At 42.1% G+C, this 26,872-nt stretch overlaps 3 protein-coding genes across 3 annotated transcripts in view; 2 read left to right on the forward strand and 1 right to left on the reverse strand.

The window, feature by feature from the left end:
- Nucleotides 1-43: 43 nt before the first annotated feature.
- Nucleotides 44-8,126, forward strand: LOC110982928 (uncharacterized). Its single transcript, XM_087137346.1, has 3 exons — nucleotides 44-1,278; nucleotides 3,748-3,829; nucleotides 4,457-8,126. The coding sequence occupies exons 1-3, from the start codon at nucleotides 1,051-1,053 to the stop codon at nucleotides 5,389-5,391; spliced, it is 1,245 nt and encodes a 414-aa protein (XP_086993472.1). The 5' UTR covers nucleotides 44-1,050; the 3' UTR covers nucleotides 5,392-8,126.
- LOC110982924 (uncharacterized) lies at nucleotides 1,080-21,375 on the forward strand. The gene is made up of 14 exons (XM_087137345.1): nucleotides 1,080-1,194; nucleotides 8,638-8,782; nucleotides 11,027-11,076; nucleotides 11,413-11,512; nucleotides 12,207-12,295; nucleotides 13,212-13,326; nucleotides 13,769-13,903; nucleotides 14,496-14,729; nucleotides 15,148-15,237; nucleotides 16,478-16,543; nucleotides 17,397-17,485; nucleotides 17,804-17,862; nucleotides 18,305-18,396; nucleotides 18,988-21,375. The coding sequence occupies exons 2-14, from the start codon at nucleotides 8,732-8,734 to the stop codon at nucleotides 19,831-19,833; spliced, it is 2,016 nt and encodes a 671-aa protein (XP_086993471.1). The 5' UTR covers nucleotides 1,080-1,194; nucleotides 8,638-8,731; the 3' UTR covers nucleotides 19,834-21,375.
- LOC110982925 (dual specificity mitogen-activated protein kinase kinase 1-like) overlaps nucleotides 20,727-26,872 on the reverse strand; it is a 36,096-nt gene continuing 29,950 nt past the window's right edge. Inside the window, exon 11 of the mRNA XM_022241724.2 lies at nucleotides 20,727-25,823. Coding sequence (XP_022097416.1) covers nucleotides 25,707-25,823 — 117 coding nt within the window. The 3' untranslated portion in view covers nucleotides 20,727-25,706. The remainder of the gene's footprint in view (nucleotides 25,824-26,872) is intronic.

The raw sequence follows: 26,872 nt of genomic DNA on the forward strand, positions 1-26,872 counted from the left end.
AGGCTGCTTACAAGGTTGAAGGAGGATCTGCGTTGGTAATGACATTGGCAAGTTTGGTTTTTATTTCATGTGTTAACAACACATTTTCTTACCTGACCGATGCAGCATGATGATCACAGTTGCTACTAGACTGATCCATAATGGCACGCAGCTTGCTGATATGTGCATCGCTTTTTCTTTCGACTTTAGTCACAGTTGGCAGGATTGCAGGCTAAAAACATATTTGTTTTAGCAGTTATTATTTATTGGCAGACAAGATGACTCAGAATAAGATTCTTTCTCAACAAAAAATTACCTGTTACTTACATTAACAGGAAACACCAGAAAAAATGGCGAAATCAGCTTTATGAAAGTGGTTTTGCGCACCAAAGTCAATATGCAAATTTATGTTAATTCGTGTTACAGAGGAAAATTGTACATTTACAAAGCTTTTTACGGGGTTCTGTCGTTACACAAAAAATCACTGTACAGTCACGAAGTGCGTCCGTTACAAAGATTCTCTGTTAATTACTGATACATTTCACAGAAAACGCATTGTAGTACAACACAATTTTTAACAGTGTACATGTATACGTTTCTTGATAATGCATCACTTCACGGAGGAAGGAGGGCACAGTCCAGGTTTAGAGGCAGGAGGAAACCGGTATACCCGGAGAAAAACTTTAAGCCTGGGCCAATCCGGGACTCGAGCCCAGGGACTCATTGGTGCAAAGCGAGGAAAGAACTGCAACGCTAACCTGCTCGCCCCAAAGACTGATGCACACATAACCCCCCATATACCAGTATTAACTAATCGAGTCCAAACGGTAGAGACGTTTCGTCTCCATGACGATGTGCTGTAATGCTAATTAGGTGACGCACTCGTGCCACGTTTTGTGTATTACCCACGACGTATTTTTGTTACCTAGACCTCTCTACTATTGATACTAAACAGTAGCCAAAGTTTAAAGAGAGTTCACCTTCAGTTGAATTTGCGATTTACCTCAACACGAACATGAGACGTTTTTATTTATAGATATTTTGATAGTTCCTGTTATTTTCTCACGCTTTATGAATTGTTCCTCTTCTCTTGTCCTGAGGGCCAGCCATCGATTGCCGGTAAGCAACACCTGCGACTGTAGAAAGAGAATACGCAACGGCATCACATCGACCAATCTAGTCGCTGCAGCTATCGCCACGTACGCACGTCCACATGTGAGTTTAATACAATGTTGCCTGAACAATGGAAATCGCTGCAATCTCACGTACTCGGCCCATTTGTGCAGTGCCTTCATAGAGGTGATGAGATGAATCACATGCATTGTTTTAGAGTCTTTTTGTTAATTTTCTTCATCACTGGGATTTCATGTTGTGTTAAAGCCATGGAGCGTTTTATGGAGGACGAAAAGTGGCCATCTGCTTTTCTGCTATCAGAATAGAAGAAAAACTGATTTTATGTTTTTGTAACATGCAATATTCGACTTTTCTACTTTTCTGCTACCTCAAAAGCAAAATGAACATTTTATTGTAATGTATTTTCTATTTTTCTGCTTTTCTACTACTGCAAAAGCAGCTTTACTTGTCCTCGTTTTCAAGGTTGTTGCCAAAATGTTCAATCCTCCTTTCTGCAAGTTCGAAAGGAGAGAAGCAGATGGCCACTTTTCGGTCGCCAGCGAACGAAGAAAAAGTAACATCTGCTTTTTGTGAAGCAGAAAATAGAAAGATGCATTACCAAACAATGTTCGTTTTGCCTTTAAGGTGGCAGAAAAGAAGAAAAGTCAAAATTGCATGTTACAAAAACATGAAATCTGCTTTTCAACTATTATGAAAGCAGGAAAGCAGATGGCCACTTTTCCTCCTCCAGAGCGTTTTCTGCACCTTTTGGAAAGCAAAAGTTAAGCTTTCGATCGAACGAATTTTATGAGCTTTCTTAGCTCAGCGTCATCCTACCGATCTCGCGAATTCACGCAGCCATGAATTCTGAACCCAACTGAAATCCGGTCTCTGTTTGACTCGCTGCCAGTCTGCGATGTCCCTGTTTTATGTCTTTAACAAAGGACTATAAGCACTTGGCCCACTTCAAAGAGTCCAAATTTCAGTCTGTAGTTACCGTATATAGGTCTATATCTTCAGAACAAAGTCCATCGTTATACCTGCTTTTTCAGTCTTTGGCAAGGATTCCCCAGTATACACAGACAGGTCGCTGGTGTTCGTGTTTGCAGGCACTCGCGAATGGCTGCAATTCCAACCTACAGGGCCAGAATAAGTTCTCTTTGTAGTTTGTAGGTCCTAGCTATCGGCCCTACTTCACCGAAGGCACCAGCTTCATGTGATATGTATAGCATCTTCAGGCGCTGGAGCTTTGTACATTGTTTGTCATGCTGATGCCGATGTCCACTGTTGGTTATGAACATGCATGTACTAGTTACTTTGAAAGGTTATAGCATACAAAACTAAAAACATACAAAACTATGTATTTTGCAACACAACTGTTGTATTTCTGTAGGTTCTTAATTTTGTTTGGCTCTGGGCACACACTGTACCTACTGGAAAATTTGTCCCTGCAAACTGGTTATAAATTAAACATCATTTACATTGCTTTGACGTAAAATGGTTATTTTGGAACAGGGATTTCGTCATTGTTACCTATATCATGACCAACGTGGCAGTTTCTCTTTGCATTTATATTAAAAAAATCGTCATTCGAGGAGTTCAGTTCCACCGCAAGAATGTTCAGGTTAAAAAAAATATGTGTCCATGAAGGCGGCAAACAATTCTAGCGATTTGATGATGTCACAATACGGCTCTCGTTCCCCCAGAGTTTCTTGACCTTGCGGGGTTTTATAGCACACGAACAGAGAAAAAATGGGTAAAGTAAGTAAGTAAGTCATTCTCCGTCGGCAAGTCACGGCCATCTGCCTGAAATTCATTAGGACCTTACTCATTGAGATGGTTCAACTTTATCCTACAATCCAGTGTTGATCAACATTGCCGATAGAAAAGCACTTTCAAGTCGCTGTCACTGTCCGACCTCTTTTAATTGATATTCGTAAATGCCTCCGACAGTCTCCCCATTCAACAACGTGCAACTTGACTGTGTATTACCATTTGATAATGCCCGCTGAGAGGTGATAAGTTCAGAAAATGACAGTAAAATTATAGAAAAAAATCGTTGGAAATCAATCGCATGTTGACTTCTTTTGACTCTCTGAATGAAAATTTAGGCCTATTTATAAATGGGAATAAATATGTGCTTGGCTGGAACGCTAGCGCTGATAATGACCTCGCCTGCTGCTTAGTCGCGTCTATTCTCTTGAGCGGTCTTAAACGCAAACGGACGTTTAAGACCAGTCAAGCACATATTTATTCCCGAAGTGCGAGCAAACACAGCGCTCACGCACGCTGGCGTGACGTGTTCGCCGCGAAATAATGAAACAGTCGTATAATTGCAGAGCCGTACTCTGACGTCATCAAAACAGGCTTCCATTGGATGCTCCCGACGACTTTCGTTTCCAGTTTGAAGTCTGATATGAAGAACTTCATCTCGTGCTTTTGACGTCAGTAGCAGTCTTTATTTAGTTTTAACTACTCGGCTAGATAATTATTGTTTTAAATCTAACAAATTTTCATAAAAATTGAAAGCGTGAATTTATGTGATTTACGGCGTCAAAGGAGACACATTGACGCTTAGACCAATCTGCACGGATTTACACGCCACGGACTACGTTTACATTTTACTCTTTTTTTTTTCAATGATTCCGATAACAGATGGCAAATATGGCTGCCGCAGACAACATCTTTAAGATTTTGTTCTTCATGCAGTCGCTTGCTTTCATCACTTTCCTCATTAGTAAGTATGCCCAACTTTGTTGATGAGATTCTGCAGTGAACAGCACCGCTCTTCTATCCCCAGATATTCCCCCATCCAGGGGAGGGGGCAACACTCATCAACAGCAAACTGATAAACCATTCATGGGAGAAGGGGGCTCTAGGTATTTTCAAGCGCATTGGTAATTTTCACACGCTTCACTCCCTTTATTATTTCTCTGTTTGTGTCCTTTTTATTTTCTGTTGTCTCTTTTTTTATTGCTATTCCCCACAACGTCCATGTGCCCATGCTTGAGTTCGTTTTATTCGCTCCAGAAAATAGCCCAATGTACATGTATACATCGTACAAGTTACTTCGGCTACGACCGGCATTTATTGATGTACCTCTATGCATGGACGTTGCCAAATCCGTTGGTCATAGACATGACCTTTATAACCATGATTATATAGGTCCTAAACTTGCTTTTATAAAATCTTCTTGCAACTTAAAGCTGCGACGATAGTGCTGAAATTCACAAGAAGGTAAGCTTTTTCGAGTCTAATGCACCAGACCTGTTTAATTTAGAGACTCCATTACCTGCATTAACCGGTCTTAAGCTTACAAACCCATTGATTTCCTTGATACTTCTGATCTCGCGTTGTTTTGCAGATTCGTACCAGAATCCCAGTGTTCCTCCTAAACGTCAGCGAATTTCTGATACTTGCGAGTGCCAAGGAAGCGGTGCCGGTGAAGTAGCGTCAAACACCATTGGCAGAAGCGTGAACCAAACGCACGGTTCCCTGTCCAACTGCAGTCTAGCGGACGTCAAGATGAGGCCTGGTGTCGTCATGTTGACCACGACAAACCTTGGCTTCATGGACATGACTCTCAACATGCTGGAGAGCATCAAAAGAACAGGAGTCTGCGTGAACACCACTATCGTAGCCGAGGACAAGAAATGTTACCAGTATCTTAGCAAGAGAGCTGAGGGTGACCCAGCAGTGCGCGTGGTGTTAACAAACTTGGGAGAAACCACTAGCAAGGAAATACTTCGAACTCAACGTCGCCAGTACTACGCGCTCTTCAACAAACGCCAAGAATACTTCCTGGCCTTACTGGAGCGAGGCTATGAGGTTTTATTCACTGATGCCGACACATTTTGGTTCCGGGATCCATTTCCGTACTTCAAAGGAGACTTCGACATGTCTATGATTGACCCAAGATCGCCTTATCCAATTCGATCCGAAAGAGCACATTATTGTGCTGGTTTTGCGTATTTCAAACCAACCAAAGTGACGATCCAGTTCGTCAAGGCTTGGATTCAAGAAATGCGAAATAATGACAAAGCCAAAAAGCTTGTGGCAGATCAGAGTGTGATGAACTACCTTCTTCATGAGGACAAGCCCGTGCACGTCAACGTCCAGCCACTGGACACCAACATTTTCCCGTGGGGACCCAAGTTCTACGAGCTCTTGGCGAAGAAGGCTAACTACCCCACTGTTGTGATGCACGCTGCCAGTATCCGGGGAAGAGCCGCAAAGGTGGCGAAGTTTAAAAGCTCAAATATGTGGCTGGTGAATATCACGATACGCGATATCAAATGATACAAGGTCTACAGTGACTATCTGTATTTGTAGTGTCGATAGAGAGTTTCGCCAGAAGTCGCGTGTGCGCCCGTCCTCGTAAAGTGACACATACGTTCACGTACGAGGTGCGTAGTACGCTTGTGGAAGAGTGATCAAGCATGATTTCTGTACTTTTTCTCACTTTCTTTTCCACATGCTAACAACCTACTGCACTTGAACTGTCAGCCAAATCTCTGTCAGTTCGTATTTTTTACACGAATGCTAGAGTAATGTTATAAACGACATAACATAATACGTACGTGGAACAACTCCTCTTCACGTCTAAACTTGTCCGTGGCCGTCACAACGCGAAACTGGTGCGCATGAATTGATGACGTCAGCAGCGAAATCTCGACTTCACGTTTAAGGATTGCGCGGCGGGGTTTCTGCCAAAACTAATATTGAAAAAATTCAGACATTGTCATTTAAGTTTCATATTGCCTCGACCACGCCGGGAAAGGACACGGAGTAGAGAATATATATATATATATATATATTAGTAGGTTGCGGTCTAAAAAGCTCAAATTTAATTAGTCTTTCTTCCAAGACGTAGCTATATATTTTGTTCGTTATTTATATCATAAGGGCGTATCACGACCAACTGTATCGACAGCTGCACGCAAATAACAACGTCCTGTAAAACGTGCACGTGGTCGCTTCGTATCAAGGCATTCGCGCATTACATTTTAGGTTGCAGGCTTTAACATAGCTTTACCTTTTTACAGTACGTTAGATGTCACACATTGCTAGATGCAAAAAAGGGAAACTTTTAATCAACCAATTCCACACTTCAGTCATTGCTGTGAGTCAAGAGTGCAATGTCAATGATATTTTTAGTGATATCGAAAACACTGTCGTAGACTTGCGGCCGAAAGTTCAGGGCCAAGGCTGTGAATACCTTGCATTTGCAGGCCTTACATTTTATTTTTAAAGAAACTGGGGCAAACATTTTTCATATAACAGTCGTTCATCAGCGGTAACTATTTGACCATTTGTTTTGGCAAATCAGTCCGGAATATTGGGGTGAGAAATTGAGAAAATCTACAAACCAAGTATTACCGGTTCGTGCCAGCCTTGAGTATTAAGTCATCCTCTGTAGTGAAACAACTTTTTAACTCTTTACTTTCTTAATTTGCGTTGAATATTACATTTTTTGCATGCTTAACGTTTTATGATTAGTCATCATTTTCTCTGAAAATGTAGCCAACGAATGCTAAAGCCAATCGCTAGTGATTTTATATGAACCTAGAATTCTGGCATTAGCATTTTGTTTTTACCGTCAGGATTACACTTAGTGCGGCCGAATTGACGATGGTACTGTGCCTACATAGGGCATACAAAAATATTCGGGGGCTCAAGAAAAGTTGAGGGCTTACGACGAAATCACGGTGTGCGTCCCTCTTTGAATTTGTGATTTTGGAAAAGCTTCAAACCAGCTGGTCCACAATATTACAGCTTAGGATCAGCAGCGTAAAATACAAGGCTGCGGCGTTCATCACAGCAGCTTTGAAGTTTGGCGCGGGTTCCTGTGACAAAGTACATATGGCCGACGGAACCTAGGTGCTGATAGGGCCTGAAGAACTCTTTCTCTGGTTCTGGTTGCTGTATGGAGTGGACCAGCCAGACTCACGCAGGGGGGTCCTTAAACTGAACGCACGCGTGCGGTTCGTAAGTGTGAAATCACTTTAGTTTAAACCACGCCCACTGCACATGCACTGCACACAGAGTTACATGCATTGATCGCCATTTACATGGAACCATGGAACTGGAAGTTAACGCGCAACTTCAGCGATCGTCCAAAAATGGGAGCCTGCAAATCGTGGCGCGTCGGCCTTTTTGACAAAGTCACTTACGAACCAGATGTCAGAATAATCGCAACGATGGTCGCAACACGCTATTCGTAAGCTAAGGTAAAAAGTAATGGCTTCAGATCTGCCCCCGACAGGAACCACGGAGGACGTTTTCACATTACAATGATTGTTCCTCCGGGCATTGATGAGAATCACCAAACTGTCGGCCCCTCCGCTGTTAACAGTTTGTTTGCTGCCGTTGGTCACTATTCCTTCCCAGGAAATTTGGTGGCGCCTGTGTGGTGGTGATGATTTAAAACCAAACAAATAAACTAATAATCACATAAAAGGTGAAGGCCCTGTTTGTTTACTAACACAGATCGCCATTGTGTAACAGTTTGCAAAACGTTCTCCCTCAGTTTGCAACAAGTGTTACCTCAGAACTGACTTTATATTCAATGACTGATGTTTGGCATTTTTTCAGTCCGTACAGAGCAGAAGTATTAAAAACATAGGGATTTAATATTTGCGACTGATTTGTCACCACTCTGTAACTTATTTTGTGGTTTTTGTTTCCACGGCAAGCCATAGTTCGCCAAACGCGGGTGCAAACTGTGCGCAGAAGTGCAGTGTTTTTAATTAATACGACTGATTCTTAATTAACGGGAAGGGGGTGAGTGACATCAATAAATGTTTTGTAATGAATTTAATGGTTTGATTTTTTAACTGCGTGGAGATTAATTTAAATGTTAATGTAATTAGTAATGCTTAAATAGATTGGCAACATACTAGTTTTTCGTGTTTTGTATGTTCTGTATGTGTGTAAATTTCTCCAAACTCAAAGGACGTGACCCCAATGGAAATAAGCCCGGGCCTGTGTAAGCCTTCTTGGGTCATCCCAGAATAAATCGGCCGTCTCTTTTTTTTCTCTGTGCATAATGTACAATTGTTACTAAGATGATTGATTTAGTATCCTCTCAAGACTACAATAAGACCTTTTTTCCAGAGAAAGGCCCATCTGTATTTCCAGACATGACTTCTCAGCAGCCATTTTTCAAATGACACCCCTCACCTTTTTGTCTGCTTTGCCCCAGATGGGTGCCCCTGAGCTGAATCTACAGACATGACCCTGGGCCATACTTTCACAATCCCACAATTTCTTGGCCCACACAAACCCCTCTTTTCGAAAGAATTTTCAAGCACCTCGGCCTAGAGGAGAATTTTCCTTGAATTGGGCGCTGCACCAGTCACCCCTACCAACCTAGGGGTCGGGGATGTCCATCACATGTACGTGGCCGGGGACCTCCAGACAAGTGAGGGCGCTATAATCGTTAAATTCCCCAACTTCGCGCTGCCTGATGATGGGTACATATGTACATACATGTACTGTACGTGCTTGACCAAATTAATTGACTGATACCATTTTCTCCTCTAGGTCTATGCTGATACGAAAACACGTGAAGGTGCCGGGGGCTGGCGTCAAGCTTAGATGCCGCAAAATTAAATGAAATTTTACTAAACATATTTAAATGGGTCAGCCGGAAAAGGCCAGTGTTGCTCAAGCTGAACGAGAAATAAAGGTATGTTGTAGGCAGTATGTGACATGTACATGATGTATGAAAAAATTTTCCAAAATACATGTAGGCCTACAGTACTTTACTTTTAGACTTGTGATTAAAAACTGTGGGACCTACATATCTTAAAGTGAATAAAACTTACAAAAGTGAAAACTTACCCCGCCGGGAAGAAAGTGTTTCATGCAGCATGGAGGTAGCCTACTTTTGTAGGAGTCAACGACCACTCGGTTTGGACTTAAATTTTTCGACCATCTCCATTCATTTTGTGTTGCTTCATTCTCAAAAGAACTCTTTTGACATTGTAGACTTGATTTGGACTTTTTCGCCTTCTTCCCAGAGTCACTGTGACCCGACACGACATTGTAGCCAGTGGTTCTAGGGGATATATTCACACATGACCCTGCCCTCTGTAGTATCACTTGACACCCTGTGAACAAATCCCACCCACAGAAATGTGGGGTTTGATGTCCGTGACGCGTGCTGCGCTGGTGGATCAGAACGCGGCGGACGTCGAACCCCACAGTCCTGGGAGTGCACAAACCCTACGAAACTAGCCTGAAAATCTTTATTTTCAGAGTAAATGTTCGATTTCCCCTGTGAAATTTTACTTGTTGCGTATGTGTTAGGACAAATGTTATCACCTTCTGAGGGCTGACATGCATGTACAGTACGTACAGCCATGGAGATATGATACGGTCACTCTATCTTTGGGTCAGTTACTAAGCCGCACAATATGCACAGCTGTGTTGTGTTGTGCACTGCACCAACAGTCCCTCACTGGAATATCAGATTGCACTTTTGTGCTGTCCAACAACTGTGCTTCACTGTTTCATGTGCATAATTCATTAATTGTGCTGTAAACCAACTGCAGTGAAGAGGACTGCACAAAAGCAGTCATGTTATTTAGTGTTAACAAGCGTCAACACATACAAGTAGCGTCAATAACTTGAAAATACAGCCTTAGACTTAAAAGTGGTTTTATTGTATTTGCTTCCAAATTCTCGCACAATAACAAAAATTTTTCCCGTTGTATGGAGGCCACCATCTTCCATTACTCTGCCGTCCACGCGAAAACAAGATGGTGTCATGTCAAGCATGAGCAGGCCTAACTTTGTTACTCAAATTTCAACACTCCAATATCATTTCAGATAGCCATGAAACATTGAATAGGATACATGTATGTAGGAGCCTTATTAAAATTGTAAACTAAAAGAAATTACATCATAAATGTGCTTGAATAACTTGTTGACGCTTTGTTGACGCTCAATGACACTTGTTGATACTAAATAGCATGACCCCACAAAAGAGCCTGTGTCATTTTGTGCTGCCAACTAACCGTGTACATGTACACATTGAACCCGTGCGTATTTGTGTTCCATAGAAAACACGTGCACAAGAGTTGTAATTAAACTAAAATAACAAAGAATAGCCTCTGACTCCACCTTGTGACTATACAGTGAGTCACAGATGTTAGGCCTAGGCCTACGAGCATAAAAGAGTCACATTTAGCTGGAAAAGTATTCAAGCATAACTTGCAAAGTACTTGGACATTTTCAGTGCAATCTCATAGCTCCATGATTTTTACATCGGTGTCAAGTGATGTTAGCGTATCCAAAGGACTGTTTTTAAGGCGCCACCCAAGATATACCAGTATGCCATGCAAGTTACTGGCACCTGAATTACATTACTTGAGTCAATAGTGCTGGGTTTTTTGTAGAAAACTTAACGTTAGTTCTATGGTTCAGGGGCACATGCATGGTTTCTACTGCCATGTACTGTAGTAAGGCCAGTCTGTGAAGTCATGACTGGCAAATTACCCATGTTAATAATTACGGCTAGAGTTACTCAAGCTACATGCACAGCCCACTGGTACATGTATATGTGTTCATTTGATCAGATGATGGATGTAAAATTTAATGTCGATTTTTCCTGGTAACCTGTGTACAAAAGTTGCCATGGATAACAGGAAATATCAAACAGTTGTCGGCAAAATGATCGTAACTCAAACCTGTACCACTCTGTGACAACATTCATGTACATGTATGTAGCCTGTTCAACTAACCTCCCAGTTCAGTCTGAATGACTTGGTGGATGATGCAAGATGTAAATTAAGTTCGTTATCATGTGAATACCTCTCATTTGAATGTGGCAAAAGAAAGCTTTAGATAATGAGCAGGCTTGATGTGTAATAGGAATTGAATCTTTGTTTGCTGGTTTTAAAGCCACTTACATGTATCTTCTTTTCAGGACTTGAGAGCTGAAAACGTGAAACTTAAAAAGGAATTGGAAGAAACAAGGTAACATTTTTAGTTTGCTGTACATACTCAAAATCAGTGTTCTTATCTTGCTTTTCATAAACATTAATGACCATTTTATTTTCTAACAAGAGTTTGAAGTTATGGCAGAGAGCTGTGACATTGTGCAAAAGTGACTGGACCTCTGTTAGTATGCATTGTCAAATATGAACAGTTAAAAGTTGGTGTCAGACACTATTGCAGGACTGTATTTAAACGGGACAGGACTGGATTTCATTTTTAAAAATAGCTTCCTTCACAAATTCAGTTACTGGTAAATCCAGTAATGTTTAACTTTTCCCTCAATTGACAATTTTTACTAATCCCTGGTACCCACAGGAGTCTTTACAAGCAGCTTGTGGATGAGGGACCAGTGGAGTGTTTTGATGAGAGAAGAGTCCATCTTTTGAAATCGCAGGTCATTCAGCTAGAACGTCAAGTATGTACTCATAGTCACCAGTCCCTGATCAAGCATTTCAGAAAATGTTACTTTTGTGGCACGAATATTGAAAATCTTCGTAAAACACAGAATGAGACATGTGCACCTTCTGACACCGTACATTTACTTGTAGGTGTGGAAACTGCACACAGGTTGATCCATGCTTTTGTGTGGGGACAAATTCTTAATGGGGGCAATTTTTTGGTCCCTACTAACTCGGTCTGGAATCTCCTAACAATAGAAATTGTTTCCTTAGTGCAGGGCTGGCTTGGGCACTGCATACTTCATTGTACCTACTTTCAACAGTGATGTACATTGTTCAAAGTTATTTCTATTGCCCCCAAAATGAGAAAGGGTCATCTTTGCTAACAATGGTCCTAGATGATTAGTGTTAGTGATTATCAGAATCTTTCATGTGGGTCCAAAAGACGGAAATTTTATTACATGGGGCAATTTGAAAGGGTAAGGCGTCAACATGGCAATCTGTGTCTTATGTACGATTTGAATTCCATCACGAAAGTTCTCCGTGCTTAATTCACAGGAGATACAAGTTTTAAAAAGTGTTCACCCCCCTTCCCTTCAGTGGGAGCCATGTCATAGTTCACCGGTTGGGCACATATGAGTTGCCACGAATTCCACACACACCTGAACCAGTTTCCATTCGGTGTGTGTTTCTCTTTTGTTATGTCGTTAGGTTTTGCTATATTCCAACGCCCTGAGTTCTCGGACTGAAGTCTTACTCCATGTCGAGAATTGCCTGCAAACCATTGCAGACCAGCTCAGGTACAGTCGACTTAGGCCAAGACCAGATGCCGTGACGAACTTAATTCAAATGAGTGTGGCAATTTTGCATTAACGTCACAGATGGTACATTGTGTCACCAGTCAGTAAGTCTGACTTGATAGATAAATCAATCAGATCCCCAATCTGTGATACGTAGTTATTTATAATTGCATATGAACGACATCATCTTCCACAATGTACACAGAATTTCCACCAATCAAAATAGACTCATAGACTCGTTCATTATAATGCAGGTATGAACGATGTACACATACTGTAAGTCCAGCAATTTGATTGGCTGGTACCATTTTTGGTATGTGAGCTCATTCGCTGTGTACAAACGGTTGGCAGATTCGTCAAGTCAGGATTTCTCAACTCACGGAAATAAGTGGACACAAGAGGGCACGAAGCAAGTAATGGTGCATAGCCTTGGTGTCCAAAGCATAGACACAGATGTCACAAAGAATCCTGACTGGAGTCAAGTCTAGGCAATAGCCTGGCAGTTTCACTAAATGCCAAACTTAAATAGAGCAGTGTCATGCACTGCCGTTTGGAGTGACGATAGCATGGCATATTCTTATCAAACTAAAGGGCTTGCCGTGCCGAATTCAATTTGCCAAGCCCAATCGTTCTAAATGCCGTGCGTTTAATTATTTGAGTTCGGCACGGCAGTAGCATAATGGCCTTAATAATGGCCATAATGGCCTTAATTCCTCTTAAACTTGGAGGTATTGATTTTGTTGGTAGCCACGCCACCGTAACACGTGCATTTCATATTCATTTGTGGACCGTTGGAGTGCAGTTCCCACCAAAGGAACCTTCATTGCTAGGAAAATTGCACCCTGTCTTGGTCTCGCCCATGGCAGATAGATGCCACATATGCCAAACATGTTAATTTTGGCATTCCTTTCTACAGGGAGTTGGTGGCAAGTGAGGTTAAAGGCCCCAGTGTACCCGTTCAAAGGTCCCAGCTGACTGGTCTGATTGAGACAGCAGAGGGCGCCAGACTCAGACTCTTCAAAAATGTTGAGGTATTGAAATCTCTGAGAGAGCTAGGCAGCATCCAATTTTTTAATGTCCTCAGGCAAGTCACTTTATCCCAGGTTGCCTCTCTCCGCTCAGGGGTGTAAATGGGTTCCTGTGAGGGCAGAGTTTAGAGTGTTTGTTCAGCTGTTTGTATCTGAAATGGAGGAATTGAGCTGTATCCTCCCAAAGAGCTGAGATGCTTTTAGGACCATTTGTTGCCCTGATGAGGAGACATCATATAAATGTGGAGCACATTCAGAGCCCTCTTGATAGTGTGATGTGCTATATTAATATTGAATGTTACTATTACAATATCCTTGTTTTCTGCATTTGTGCCCTCTACCACATATTTTCACCGAGCATGTGGCATTGGCCCAAGTGTCTTAGACTTAGCGTTCAGAGAGCCATTGTTATAAATCTTTTTTTTTTTTCAAAACTTTGCACCAGGCAAATAATCCTGACCGACTGGCCCGTCCCATCCTGTACATGGGGTCCTTCCTCAAACCGGCAGCTGAAGAGGATGGCGTGACGCTTCTCGACATTTGCAGTGGCAAGCTGGAACACCTCAGTCTGAAGCAAATTGTAAGTTTTAAAAAAAAAGCAAATTGGCCACTGTCATATTGCCTGCTATTCGTACGGATGGCCAACGATTGCAGAAACATCACCCCCGTTTGCTGTCAGATTTTACCGCAAAATCTACCTGAGCCCAGTTACTTTTGAAGAGGGTCTTTTCTTTGCTTAGTATTTGGTGGTAGTGTTTTGAAGGCTATGTTAGATTTCAACACATAGTGAATCTTCTTTTACTTTTGTACTGACAGTCAGCCAGAGATTTATGAGCCACTGGTTAACAAAAGTACAGCTGTAATGTATATGTAGGACCGTAGACCCTGTAGGCCACTACCCACTGGGATTTGGCTATGCCCCTGAGATATTTATAACAGTGGAGGGAAATTTTCAGCTGTGTTGTCGGGACGCAATTTATGTTTTTTCCTTTCTCAGCCCCAAAAACCAGAATATGATGGGTGGCGTTTAGTGAACGCAGTCGTTCACTTCCCTCTACATTTGCCACATGTCAACACAAGCCGTGAACCAATGCAACAGAAAGAAGCTGGTGACCTTCACGAGTTCATCAGTCTCTTAATATTTTTCCCGCCAAATTTGGTGTTGTCCACAGGCCAAGTTGGAATCCAAGCTCTTCAGCCTACACAGGCATTTACAGGCCCTCCACCAATCACTGAAAGCCACGTGGTCACATGACCATCGGCTGGGGTTCAAGACCGCTAATCACCACCTCCCGTTGGCCGTCAATCAGAGGATGTCCGGCCTCCTGGCCCAGTGCGAAAAGTCAGTTGCCGAGAGTTGCAGTGACCTGCTATCCGTATCCATTCTTGTCCCATCAGCTCCCTGGGTAAGAGTTGTAACCAGGCATTTCTTGTTAAGTAACCTAATTATTTTTTCAAATAAGTCTTTAAATTTTTACTTTTTTAATGAACTTCAGAAGCTAAAAAGAACCTGGTTACTGATGTTTTCTGGACCGGCAAATACAAACCAGAAATCAATCAAGATTAAAATAGAACCAGGGCTGTAGTAAAGTTGCCGTTTGACTTTCAGCTATTGAGACTGCAGAATCTAAAGTTCAGTTTCATTTTTAACACAAATAGAAAAAATAGACTCAGATGTGGATTTCACTTCATGCCTGGGTTCAGCCTAGACTTTCCACCCTTGTAATTGTGTCAGCTTAGATTAGTCAGTTCAGGAGCCGGAACTTTAAAACAGACTGATGTTTGCTGTGCACATAAAAGTCCAATTGCTGTTCTCTTCTACAGCCTCTCGTTATCAAGCCAGTGAGCGCTGAGCTAAGCCTGGACTCAGTCATGTCGGCCTTGCCGAGCTTCCCCAAGAGCAAACAGCAACAGGTGTGCCATTTGGCTGCGTCTGAAAGTCTTGGCTATGGCTCACAGTAACATACCCTTGTATAGAGAGTGGCTGCAGCCGTAGCTAGTAACTTGCAAAGGCATATACATGTTACTGTCAGCTGAGGCCAAAACTTGCAGACAACTGCCTTGACTCAATTTGAACCACTTGTTCACGGTATTGTTGGGTTGAAAATTGTGGCTTTTGCTTTTAGAAGCGCCATTGAAAACAAAGACTCCAAAACTGCCATCAAATGCCAATCCAGTCTCATCATCTCCCAGGTCAGTTTTTGGTGGAGCGTTCAGGAGTTCAAGGTACAAGGAGAGGAGCAAGATAATTGTATGATATTTTGTACGATATTTCTCACCGTAAGTCCACGACCTCATATTTTTCAACATTCTGAGGGCCGCACTCATGAAGCCATAATTTGCCACAACAAACTATGCAGAGCAGCCAGGTTGGAGTTTAATGCACAACCCTCCCCCTCCATATACCTCTCAGACTTTGTGAGTATGCAAGACAGGTGGGAAAGTAGTATGTTAACCCTCCTATGCTAAGATGCATTCTTGGACACAGTTGTCATATCAGTCAAAATCAGTCCAATTTCCCGTACGTGTCTCTGTACTGGGGGAAATCAATTGGAAGGCATTTTTGACTGTTTTTGACGGTTGAAACAGAAGGAGGGTTAATGTCTGTTGGAGATGAGTTGAGGTACAAATGATGTTTGAAGCCATCAGCCATGTCAGTGTGTACAATTTGCGTGAATTGTTAACACATCCTCTGTGGCAACATGGTTAAATGGGCAATGGAGTTTCAAATAATTATGTCGGCTTATTGCAATTTACTTCGTCAACCAATGTGGTCTGCAGTTGATATACGAAGAACCGATAAATGGTCATTCCTAAATATCTGGGCTAATCATTCCTATCTTGGCTTCTGGTTTTAATGGCCTGAGTTCAGGTCCTTGACTTTTAATGATCCCTGCTCAATGCAACAGGAGTTTTTGTCCCAGGAAAATTATCATGTGTAACCAAAGATCGAATTATTTCATTGGTTGAGCCTTCAAGGACTTTAGAGAATTTGAGGGACAAGGGGTGAAGTCAGAGCTTCAGCTGAATTCAAGAATCAAAAATAGCCTAGAAAACCTCTGAACCAATTTAAAGGGACCTGTTGTGCTGGCAACTGAGGCTTATCGGTGCATTAAATTGTTGGCATTTCATTTATGCTGTTTTCAAACTCCAGGGCCGAGCGTGTGTGGACGCCTTACTGAAGGCCTGTAACTACTCACGAAATGTAGCCAAACTTGAGGTGAGAAGCTCTATCATCCTCACTGGCATCTTCATGCATTTATGCACACTGTGCTTGAGGACACTTCTGCCGAGAAATGTACAATGCCAACTTTGTTTCTCTCTCTCTTTTGTCGTTTCATTTGGTGACTTTGTCAGCATTCATTTGCTATTCATCTTCAGCATCATCTGTTCTGTACGCTTTGTGAGTTTAGAGAGCTTTTTCCGTTTTGATCTCTTGCATCGTGGGTCTTTTGATTTCATCATTGATTTGGTTTCTCATTCTGTGTCATATCGCTGTAATGTCCAAGATTATTTGGGTGTAGTGTTCATGTAGTTTCCCCTTTTTTTGACTTTGTGAAGAAGAAGGTGAGTTGTGATTAGTATGTGAAAATGAAAATTGTTTTCAAATAGAAAACAAATTGCATGTGCTTTATTTTGGAAGGTTTTATTTGTTTGCTGCTCGACAAGGAGCAAAGCAACAATTCAAATATATGTCTGATCCATTTTTTGATTTTGTTGTTTATTATTGTAGTAACCAGACATTTTGCTCTCTGTATATTTTAGAGGACGTGCAGATCCTCAAACAATTTACAGAGGCATGTCACTTGTTTGGATGAGCTAATTTCCAGTTTTAATTTGAAGCTCACATATTGGCCACGGTGGACTGGAAAATAGGTTACAAATCACTACGCAGCTTAGAATTCCCCTTATTTCTGATGTTTTAGGTGTGTATCATTGTGCATGGTGGAGGACATGAAATTGTTGGCAATGTTTTTACCGCCTAGCAACCTTCTTTTTCTTATTTTTCTTCCTTTCTGATTGCTTGAAATATTGCTCGGCCTGGTTATGTGTTATACTATGCATGCTTGTAGGCCAAGGCATGCGTAAGTGAGCTGCACTTTCATCAGAAAGTTTACGATGTGCAGAGCAAGTACATGGAGTCCTTGTTCACAGCTGTCAGGTAGGGTGTGGCCAACACATTGGTTGTTTGATTGATACCACTCTGTTTTCTGAACATTCTGATTGCAGCAATTTCTAACCGCGGGCAATTTTCTTAATTTGGGGCAAGTTGTCCACAGTACATTTGTCACAAACCAGGTCTCACATTTGAACCCAGTAATTCATTTCAGGATTTAACTTTAATTCGCTCAGCAGATATGCTAAGTACAGCCATGCCAATTAATGCACCGTCTCCAAAGTTTGCTGATATCAGGAAGGTTTAGCATTGTTAGTAAAGAGAATGGCTACTCATTGAAGGTCTCTGTTTTCTAACTCACAGAGAGGCCTACACAGAGTTTGAGCAGAACACCCACACACTTCTGTGCCAACCTCTGAAAAGTGAGAAACTTTACATTTCAAGTGCCCAGTCCCATTTCATCTCTGCCCTGTGATTTTGGATGTATTAACGTGCGTGCACAAAACTGGCAAGAAACTGGGAAGAAACAGAAGAGCTCATTTTTATATTCTGTTGAGTTTCAACTTTTCTGCAAGATGAAAACTTTCTGAATTTTCCAAAGTAATTTTTGGTTCAACAAACTCTTGAGCAGAATGAGATCCAAACTTTTGACTGTCGCGGAACTCTGCTGACTGATGTTGTTCCTCTCTCGTGAAATTATCAGTCGAGATCATTCTCCAAGTAAAAAGGAGTTTTTATGTATTGATGTTATTCATGTTGGAGGTGTTTGAGGGAGAAGTAGTGTTGGTTATTGTGGAGTAAAATCATACTTGTCTTTCCAAACCTATTTCTGTTTTTTAAGTTTCAACTCCGTATTTTTCCCAGGGATTCTTGAGGCCTATTCAACCCTGACATCCACCACGTCGGAGGAGGCATTGAAAGACTTCCTGACAACGTTCAAAGCTGAGGCCAGTGAGGTAGTAAAACGCTGTACCTTTTCACTCGCCAGTCATGCGGAGAGTTTGATTTTTACCCTTTGGCATGTTGGTCTTTTCCTCGTCATCCACCTGTGATAGCTGTGGGTCAGTTCCAGCCTGGGGGAATCGTTTTTTTGCTTGGTTGCTACCCGAGTGTGTTGGTTTTCAAAGAATTTGGTCTTCCAGCTTTCCACTCCGTGATCCTTACACCGTTACATCCTACAAAATCCAAATCATTTCAGTGTTCACTGTTTGTGACTGCCCCATACTTCGCTGTAGAAACACTACTACATTGATGGTCAGCAACTTGCTCCAAAGAGTGCCAAGGTGGTCCTTTTATATGCAGATGGCACCCTCCAATTCACTCCTTGTACAGTTTTTACGGATGAGGTCAATTAATGTGAATCTGTGATGTCAGATCAAATATTCACGCTGCGAATCAGCAAAAGTTGAGCAAATATCAAATTTTTGCTGCAAATCTATTGTGATGTCAAATTTGCTTCTTTTTTACGTTTTCCTGTACGATGAAGCAGCCTTAAGTCATTTATTCAGCTTACAACAACAAGAACTTGCTCTTTGACCCTCCCGCAGCTTGAAACAGTGGTGGAGATGCTGACCGTCGACAGAGAGTCGCCTTCATCCGGCCAGGAAGCACTTTCAACTTTTGGCAGGGACTTCTTCAAGTCAGTGGATGCCCTGGTGCAGCAGTGTGCGGATGAGCGAGACCGACTAGCTGAGGAAATCGAAGCCGTGAAGCAAATGAAGGAGGACCACCAGAAGCAGGGGCTGAAGGTGTTTGAGAGACCCAAGCCAGCGCCCAAAAGTGCCAAGGATGAGTATGAAGATGTTATCAAGGACACGGATGAGACAGAGCCTCGGGCAGACAAGGGGACGGCACCTGACCCTGGCAGAACTGAAGCCAATTCTACTTTGGATAGTGGTGGAAAGTTGGCTACGAAGTCAAGTGCAAAAGTGCCGAAATCAACACTGGAGAGCACCACGGGCAGTAAGATTGGCAAGGAGCAAGTCGATGGAAAATCGAGGAAAGGGCCCCGCGTCCTCGGAAAAGTTGGAGGCACCAAGGATCTGGACGGCATCCTGAGAGAAGCTGGTCGCCCCAGGCCCCCATCTGCACTCCGCGGTACTCTATCGCCAGCCAGGAGAGGCACAGAGGGGGACAGTGCTCCACGTTCCTCTCAAGGTGCCTCGCGCATTCCTCGTTCGGGTAGCACACCCCGCCTCAAACCCCCATCCCCAAAGCAAAGTCCTCTGTCCAACAGGGCACAAGAAGGCAGCAAAGAAGTAGATACTACACCAAAGAGTGGTTTACCACATTCCCCAGCAGGGCTTGGAGGTGTCCGGAGAAGTTCCAGCGAAGGGAGTAGGTTGAGTTTCAAGGCAACTGGTGCTAAACCCGGGTCCCAGGGCAGTACTTGAAGTATAAAAATCATTATCTTGTGCAATATCTGCAGTGTTTCATCAAGCAAATGATTAGTGTCATAAATTTTAATGGAAATCCATATCTCCTCCCTTCAATTTAGGGTCCATGAGAAGTGCACAGAGACTAAACGTTGAAGCTCAGTGGACCCTTTGCACAGTTGGACCAAGAAAGAGACCGCTTTTGCATTTGAATTGGCCCTTGCAAGTGTAGCCTCACTTTGGATCCAAAGTGGTAGGTCCACATACGGGTACTCAGTGTTGGGAGATCCGAAACTGCAAGACTGTCAAGATTTTAGCATGAATTGAGAGGCACTCAAAAGATTTCTTTCTGCAATTTGGTACACATTGAACAAAATAAAGCTCTCTTTTTCTGCCTAAACATTACTTTGAGTTCACTCTCCATATACATATGCTGTGCATGAATTATCTGTCAGTTGAAGCCGTTTTGTTGTACATAATGTATCAAGTGAAATCCTAAGTGATGTCCTGTCTTATCACAGCAGATTTCAAACAATTGGTTTTCCTCAGAGCAGTGCCTAACCGGATTGAATATTTAAAGGAGTGTTCTTTAAACTTGTCATCTTTCACCTTGTATCTCCAGGCATATTTTGCTGGGACATTATTTGAATCTGCCGAAATATCCAACAAAGTGTAGCACCCTCAAGGTGCCTTCTTCAAATTGAAAACTTACATCATAAGTCCCACAAGCATAAGATACTGGAGTTTTATCCTTAACTCATCAAAGTCCAACAAAGAGGGCATTGGATTTTGGGAGACTTGAACAGTTTAGGGCAGTGAACATTTTGGACGGTAATTCTGTGTTTAGTGAAAAGTAACACCTTCATATAGAATGACTCAGCTACACATGAACACAAAGTTTACACCATGAATATATTTTGTGGTACTTTATTTGCCATGTGACTATTTTTCACTTACTACTATGCAGATTAAAATAATGTTTTCTCTGAGGTTCCCTAAATACATTTCCTTGGAGTTGGTTTTATGCCACATTCAATATTACACCGTCCTTTTTAAGCAGCGGCATGTTTTGGTGTGCCGGTCAAATAGGCACAGAACACCGAGTAGTGTAGAACTTCAATAAATGAAATTCGGTTACCAGCCAAATTGTCATGAAGTGCACATTAGATGCCACTGGTTCCCATGCTCATTTTTTCTAAGCTTATAAATTTATCCGAGAATGATATTTCTGTTTTGAAAAAAATTAGGCAAGTGTTCCAGTGGTGTGAATGGTCTATTTCACCTGTTGAGCCATCGACTGACGCACTGCTTTTGGACCGACTTGTGACTCGAGTTAATCCCCCAGACACAAATTCCAAATTTTTAAAAAAGAATGTGAACGACTTTCAAGATGCCACCGTATTCTTTAAAACACGAGATTCCTCATTTCCTTCTATTTTCACCAAGATTGCTGAGTCAGGCATAGTGTTTTGACAAGATACCAAATACCAATATGTGCGAGTTATTTCATGTACATGGATATGGCAAAAAATAAATCTTCCACCTTAATTTGACTTCAAATACTTGTCATGTCTTCTCTCTCGCCTTGAACACAGCTAAACCTATGCATACCACGGGGGAGCAGAATGTCTTCATGTTTTCCTTTGAAAATATAAGCAGCAATGGCAGCAGATTTCAAACATGATTCAGTGTTTCAATCAATAGAAATCCATGCCAGGGTATTCCTGCTGGACTGTTTGATGAAAACATGTTACCATACACTTCAGGTGAGAATTTGGCTTGTGCACAATTCTCCAAGTTACATTATTGCTCTATGTAAAAACATACATCATCATAAATACACAAAATCTGCACTCCCTAAACTGACGCAAATAAACAACAAATACTAAGGATGGTCCAGGGTACGAGTGAATCATAATACAGTAGAATATCACTATAAAATGTGCCAATTGTGGACTCGGTGTGCACCTGTCCCTTACGGTGAAAATCAGAAAGGCCACTGACAATGTTGAGGGGGATAATCCGGTGATCTCCCTGATAAGTCATGACTAACAGCAAGTGGTACGGTAACTGCACATGTGAACCAGGAAGGTGAAATCATTCACTTCTACACTTGCTCCAACCCTTCCTTTTTAACTGTGATAACACTGAATCAACTAGGAAACCAGCTTACACAACATTCCCACAGTTGGGCAAAACCTTGGTTTCCCAGGTATGCACATACCTAATCCCAAACGGAAACAAGATAATATGTGCACATACATGAAAGGTATACAGATATTTGTCATGTTTTCCCAAGTATTTTCCTAACTACTGAATAGAACAAAGATAACTGCAGTGGGATTCGAACCAGCGACCTCCGCAGACATGGTCCACCAACACAGCCATCTGGCTTTGACATGAACACTGGCTGTCTGCAATTGTTTGCATCATCTCTGTTCATAGCACGCTACTGAATCCACCAACCTGTATGCAACACATGGCCAAGAACCTTAGCCGAGTCACAATGCTAGCAACGTCAACAATGCTAAAACCTCACGAGTGAACAGCAAGCGTTTTTCTCTCTATTATAGTGGTATTCTACTGAAACAAAGCGTTTGCCACAATTACATATATGTACAATTTGGGAATATTAACGGGGGGGTGTTTATAAGCTGCAACAGACAAAAAGAATTAAAAATTAATAGCACAGCAATATTGATGGCACATACGTGAATTATTTACAAGACATAACTCGTCAATCTGGTCCAACATGCACATGTACATGTTTATTTATAAATAAACCGAACAAACAGGCGGGGGGGGGAACAAACCATGTTACTTTAGATTAACGCATTGTCATGACGTGGTGCACTGCACACAGAATTACAAAAGGAGGGCAACCCCAGACACCAGCGTCTGAAATGATTGCTTTGATACTTTACAAAATCAAGGCTACAACTGAAAAGACTTCAGCGGCATCTTGTACCCAGTTATACCCTGGATGCCATACCACTTGAGATGATTTCCTGTGTTTTTTTTCTAGCTGAAGATCTATCGGTATGGTACCAAGGTTATTGTCGGTAAGCGGAAGATGCCGAGTCCTCAATAGTAGCCTACACATCAGACACAGCTTAACCCCAACTCCTACAATCCTACATCCTCCAAAATCCATTAAACTGCAGGAGCCCAGACTTCATACCTCAACTGCCAAGAGCCATCTAGTCAAGTAACAGCAACCAGGCTGCGGAAACTACCTTCCGCAATCCTGCAAAGTCCCACGGAACTTTCTGGCCAATTGAAAACAATCTAGGAGCATCGGGGGTAGCAAACTGCTTCCAATTCAACACCGGTCTCAGCTAAACTACGAAGCTGAACAACTTTCCAATACTAAATGCATCACTTTTGGTATCACATACATCAATTTGAGGAAGCACTTCTACGTGTAAATATCACAGACTTCATACATTCACAGAAATATATATATTTCCACTGAAATAAAGAGAACAAAGTTCCATTAAAAAAGCAACAGTGTATCACGTACATTTGTGTTATTAATGTAATTATATTCCACATTTACTGTAACATATATATATGCCGTATAACTTAAACCATCTATACAAGCTGCTTCTATATTTTTCTACATGTAGTTCCCGATGTCTTCCTCTCCTTGTTTCAAAATTAATCTTTCCACATATACACGGTTTTTCCCTTTATCTTGAGAAACAAATGTGCATTTCACTGCACTTATTTTGCACATAGATTCAAACAATTTTTGTTCAGTTACCTATGTACTTCCAGCATACTTGTGCGAAACAAAGTGGAAGTTATGAAAACAACACCGTTTTCATCAATTAAAATTCACGAACATTCTGCAAATCTCCCCCCCAAGTACATGCGGAATTCTATGGCTGTGTGGCTTTACAAAGTCCAGAGAACTGCTCAACTGGGCAGAGACAAGTAAATTAAAATAACACAGCTCACTGACACCTGTTTTTTGCACCAAACCTGACTATTCTCCTTTCATCAGTGCAAGTCAAATTCCTTTCCCATCAAATCTTTTTTCCAGGATCACGATTGGAAAGCCAACCTGTGGGTCACACCTTCTCTTCCCATCAGAAATGTAAGCTGAGAATAGTACAGGCCAATTCCAGGGAGTTGTGGAATGACTAGCATCAAAATTGTGCCCAAAGTCAGGCTTGATTTAAAGCCTGTCACTGCAATCCCTAGCTCATCAGTAGAGATTTCTGCCATTGGCATCTATATTAGAGCGCATTTTGCCACTGACATCAGCGCACTCTGCTGACATGCTGCTTGTAGGATTCCAACATTATCTGTATTATTACGTCCCCCGGTTCTACCCTCCAAGTGCCCGATGAAGGCACTGTGATAGGTGCTTAATGTCGGGTGGAGTAGGGGGCGATAGTTGGGAAAGTGAACCCTCCCTTGTCAGCTGGGGCGAAGGTCATGCACCATCGGCCACCCGAAAATACTCCCCTTGCTCACCATGTCCTCTCACTCACCTCAACAGCATGTGCTTTGCATGCACGAAGGAAATGTACTGAACTGTGCAATGCTGTGTCTACCGAAACAAGACCAAGAATACATGTAGTGTTTTGTGACAACTTTTTTGCTTGGTGTGCAACTGCTCATGCATTTGCACACTTAACAGGGCGACTCACAGAAGCCGATGCATCAAAGCTCATGCTCCCCTTTCCACTGGCTTCAAATCCTGGTCAGCAATGAGGCCTCTTGCTCATAAATATTCAGCAAGCTACAAAACTCCACTGATGCAAACCCCGGGTCTTGAAGCAGAAACATGCGTCCTCCTTTTCGATGGCAAAGTTAATTAAAAAATATTATACAAACATGCAAGGCCAAAAAATATCTGCTGAAATTCCTTCTTTTTTTTCTTTTTTTTTTTACAAAAACTTGGCTCTGGTTTGAAGCCAAATTTTGAGAAGACTGCACAACAAGTGGACGTATGGTAAAATAGAACTTGGACACAACGTTGTATTCCCATTCTGTGATACAACAGGAAACATTTTATACTCCCATTCTCTGCAGTCAAATTTTAAATATGGGAAGAAAACATGCACTCAGCCTTGATCACTGGTGCAAGGGACATAGGAAATCTCAGATCCCCAATCTTTGGATGCCATTTCCGGTCAATTCAGGTTCCGACTGGCAGTGACTGAATGATGGGCAGCACTAATCTGAAATCCTTGCTCGTGCTTCTGTTCACAAACACTGAAGGCTGGCTTTCACTGGCGCACCAGATTCCTGCTGCCTTAACCCCGGGGTGCATTAAAAATTACATTAAAATTACAAGATTAGGGACTTGATCTTTGACTCAGATTCAAGCTGTCCTGTTTCCCAATCCTAAGGTGTCCACCCAAAAGCACAGTGGTACAGAAAAACCAATGTCAGAAGCCGTCCATGTGTTGGACTCAGGCTGGAGCTAGGTCTCAAGTTTAAACTCAAATCTGTGATGATTTAAAGAATTCATTCCTACTTTGGGTTGCTTTTCCAAACATCGGTTTTTGTCTCTGACTTTCGCCTCAGGCTTCAATTTTATGCACATATTCCCCTTAATTGAAATTCTCAAGTTTATAATTAGCGCAGTTCCATGTCTTGCTACAGAAATATCCAAAGTCTAATGTGAAACCAAGGTTTGATGAATGTTTCTTTAGTTGGACAGTAAACACATGAGGCTAATCACTGCTCTCAAGATGAAGCCAAAGAGAGAAAAAACCAAAGGATTTGAAAAAAAAAATCTTGTTTTCTTTGTTCTGGCCTCCGTCTCAGATCCAGACTCAACTACACCACTGATGCATGTACAGGGGGTCCTGGGGGCTGACTAATGGGATGCTCCCACCAGTCCTTGGATGATTCTGTGAACGACGGAAGGCCTAGTGCGCCGAGTTGACTGACTTGCGCATTCCTGACTTCCGGAGCCCCATCGTCTTACAAACCCAGCTGGCGACGTCCACTTCTTCTGTCTCCGACTTCTTGGAGAAACAGTGGGCCTACGGTTGACAATGGAGGATATTGATAACCAAATTATTCTATTCTAACAGAAGGTGAGGTGTCGGCAGTCCAGCTAGTACAGCACCAACGCTAAGCTGCTATTTATTGCGATGTTTGCATGGAATGAAAAACCTAGCCAGGGGATCATTTGGTGCTGTTCTAAAGCAAGATATACTTTGCAATGATTCGAGTTCGGTACAGGCAGCAGACAGCTGAAAATTTCCTTTTTCTATTAACTACTTGCTGCCGGGGGACCTGGTTTCGGGTTCATTTTCTTTATAATGCCAGGCTGCCTGAAACCGGACAAAAGAGCTGGAACAAACACTGTACTCAAAACAAAAGACCAAACTGCTGGGAATTTCCAACATTTTTCTGTTGTCAATAGCAGAGGAAATCCGTCATTGTTTTGAAAGATTATACCACTATTTGTGGCATTCAGAGCGAGCGGATTACCACCGGGGACAAAAGCTTCCAGCGATGAGCAATACAATACCGCTGCAGGCTAATCTGGCCCCTATTAAGCAGTTTTGGGAACAGAAGAAAATTACATAACACCACACAATCTGGGCTCTTTTTACAAGGTGGAAAACCTGGCTGAAATACTCAGGCATCAACAGATGTTGTCTGTCAGATTAGAGGAGCCACCAGACAGTCATTTGTGTGGGTGTAAACGCCCAGTAATGAAGTTATGAATTTTTGAGGAATTTTGAAAACAGAAAGAAATGATAAATTACCCGGCCCAGCAGAATCAACATGGATGACCCGGCATGAAGTGATTAACGTATATACCACACACAAAAGTTACGAGAAGCTGTCACCGCCCATCCTCCAGCCTAAACCTGTGCTCAAGAGGTGACTGCTGTATACCACGAAGACCTTGCTGAATGTGTGTTTTCAAGGTTCTCTGTTTGCACTTTGAACACTGCCACCATAGGCATGCAGAGCCTCAGACTGACAGCTTGTATCACTTTGCCAAATTGCATGGTATAAGAACTAACAGAGCACGAGCAAAATTACACAAGTAACATACACAGGAATTACTGAACTG

Source organism: Acanthaster planci, linkage group LG05 (assembly GCF_054643075.1).
Source record: "Acanthaster planci isolate LZ-2023a linkage group LG05, COTS_SCS, whole genome shotgun sequence".
Classification (NCBI taxonomy): domain Eukaryota; kingdom Metazoa; phylum Echinodermata; class Asteroidea; order Valvatida; family Acanthasteridae; genus Acanthaster; species Acanthaster planci.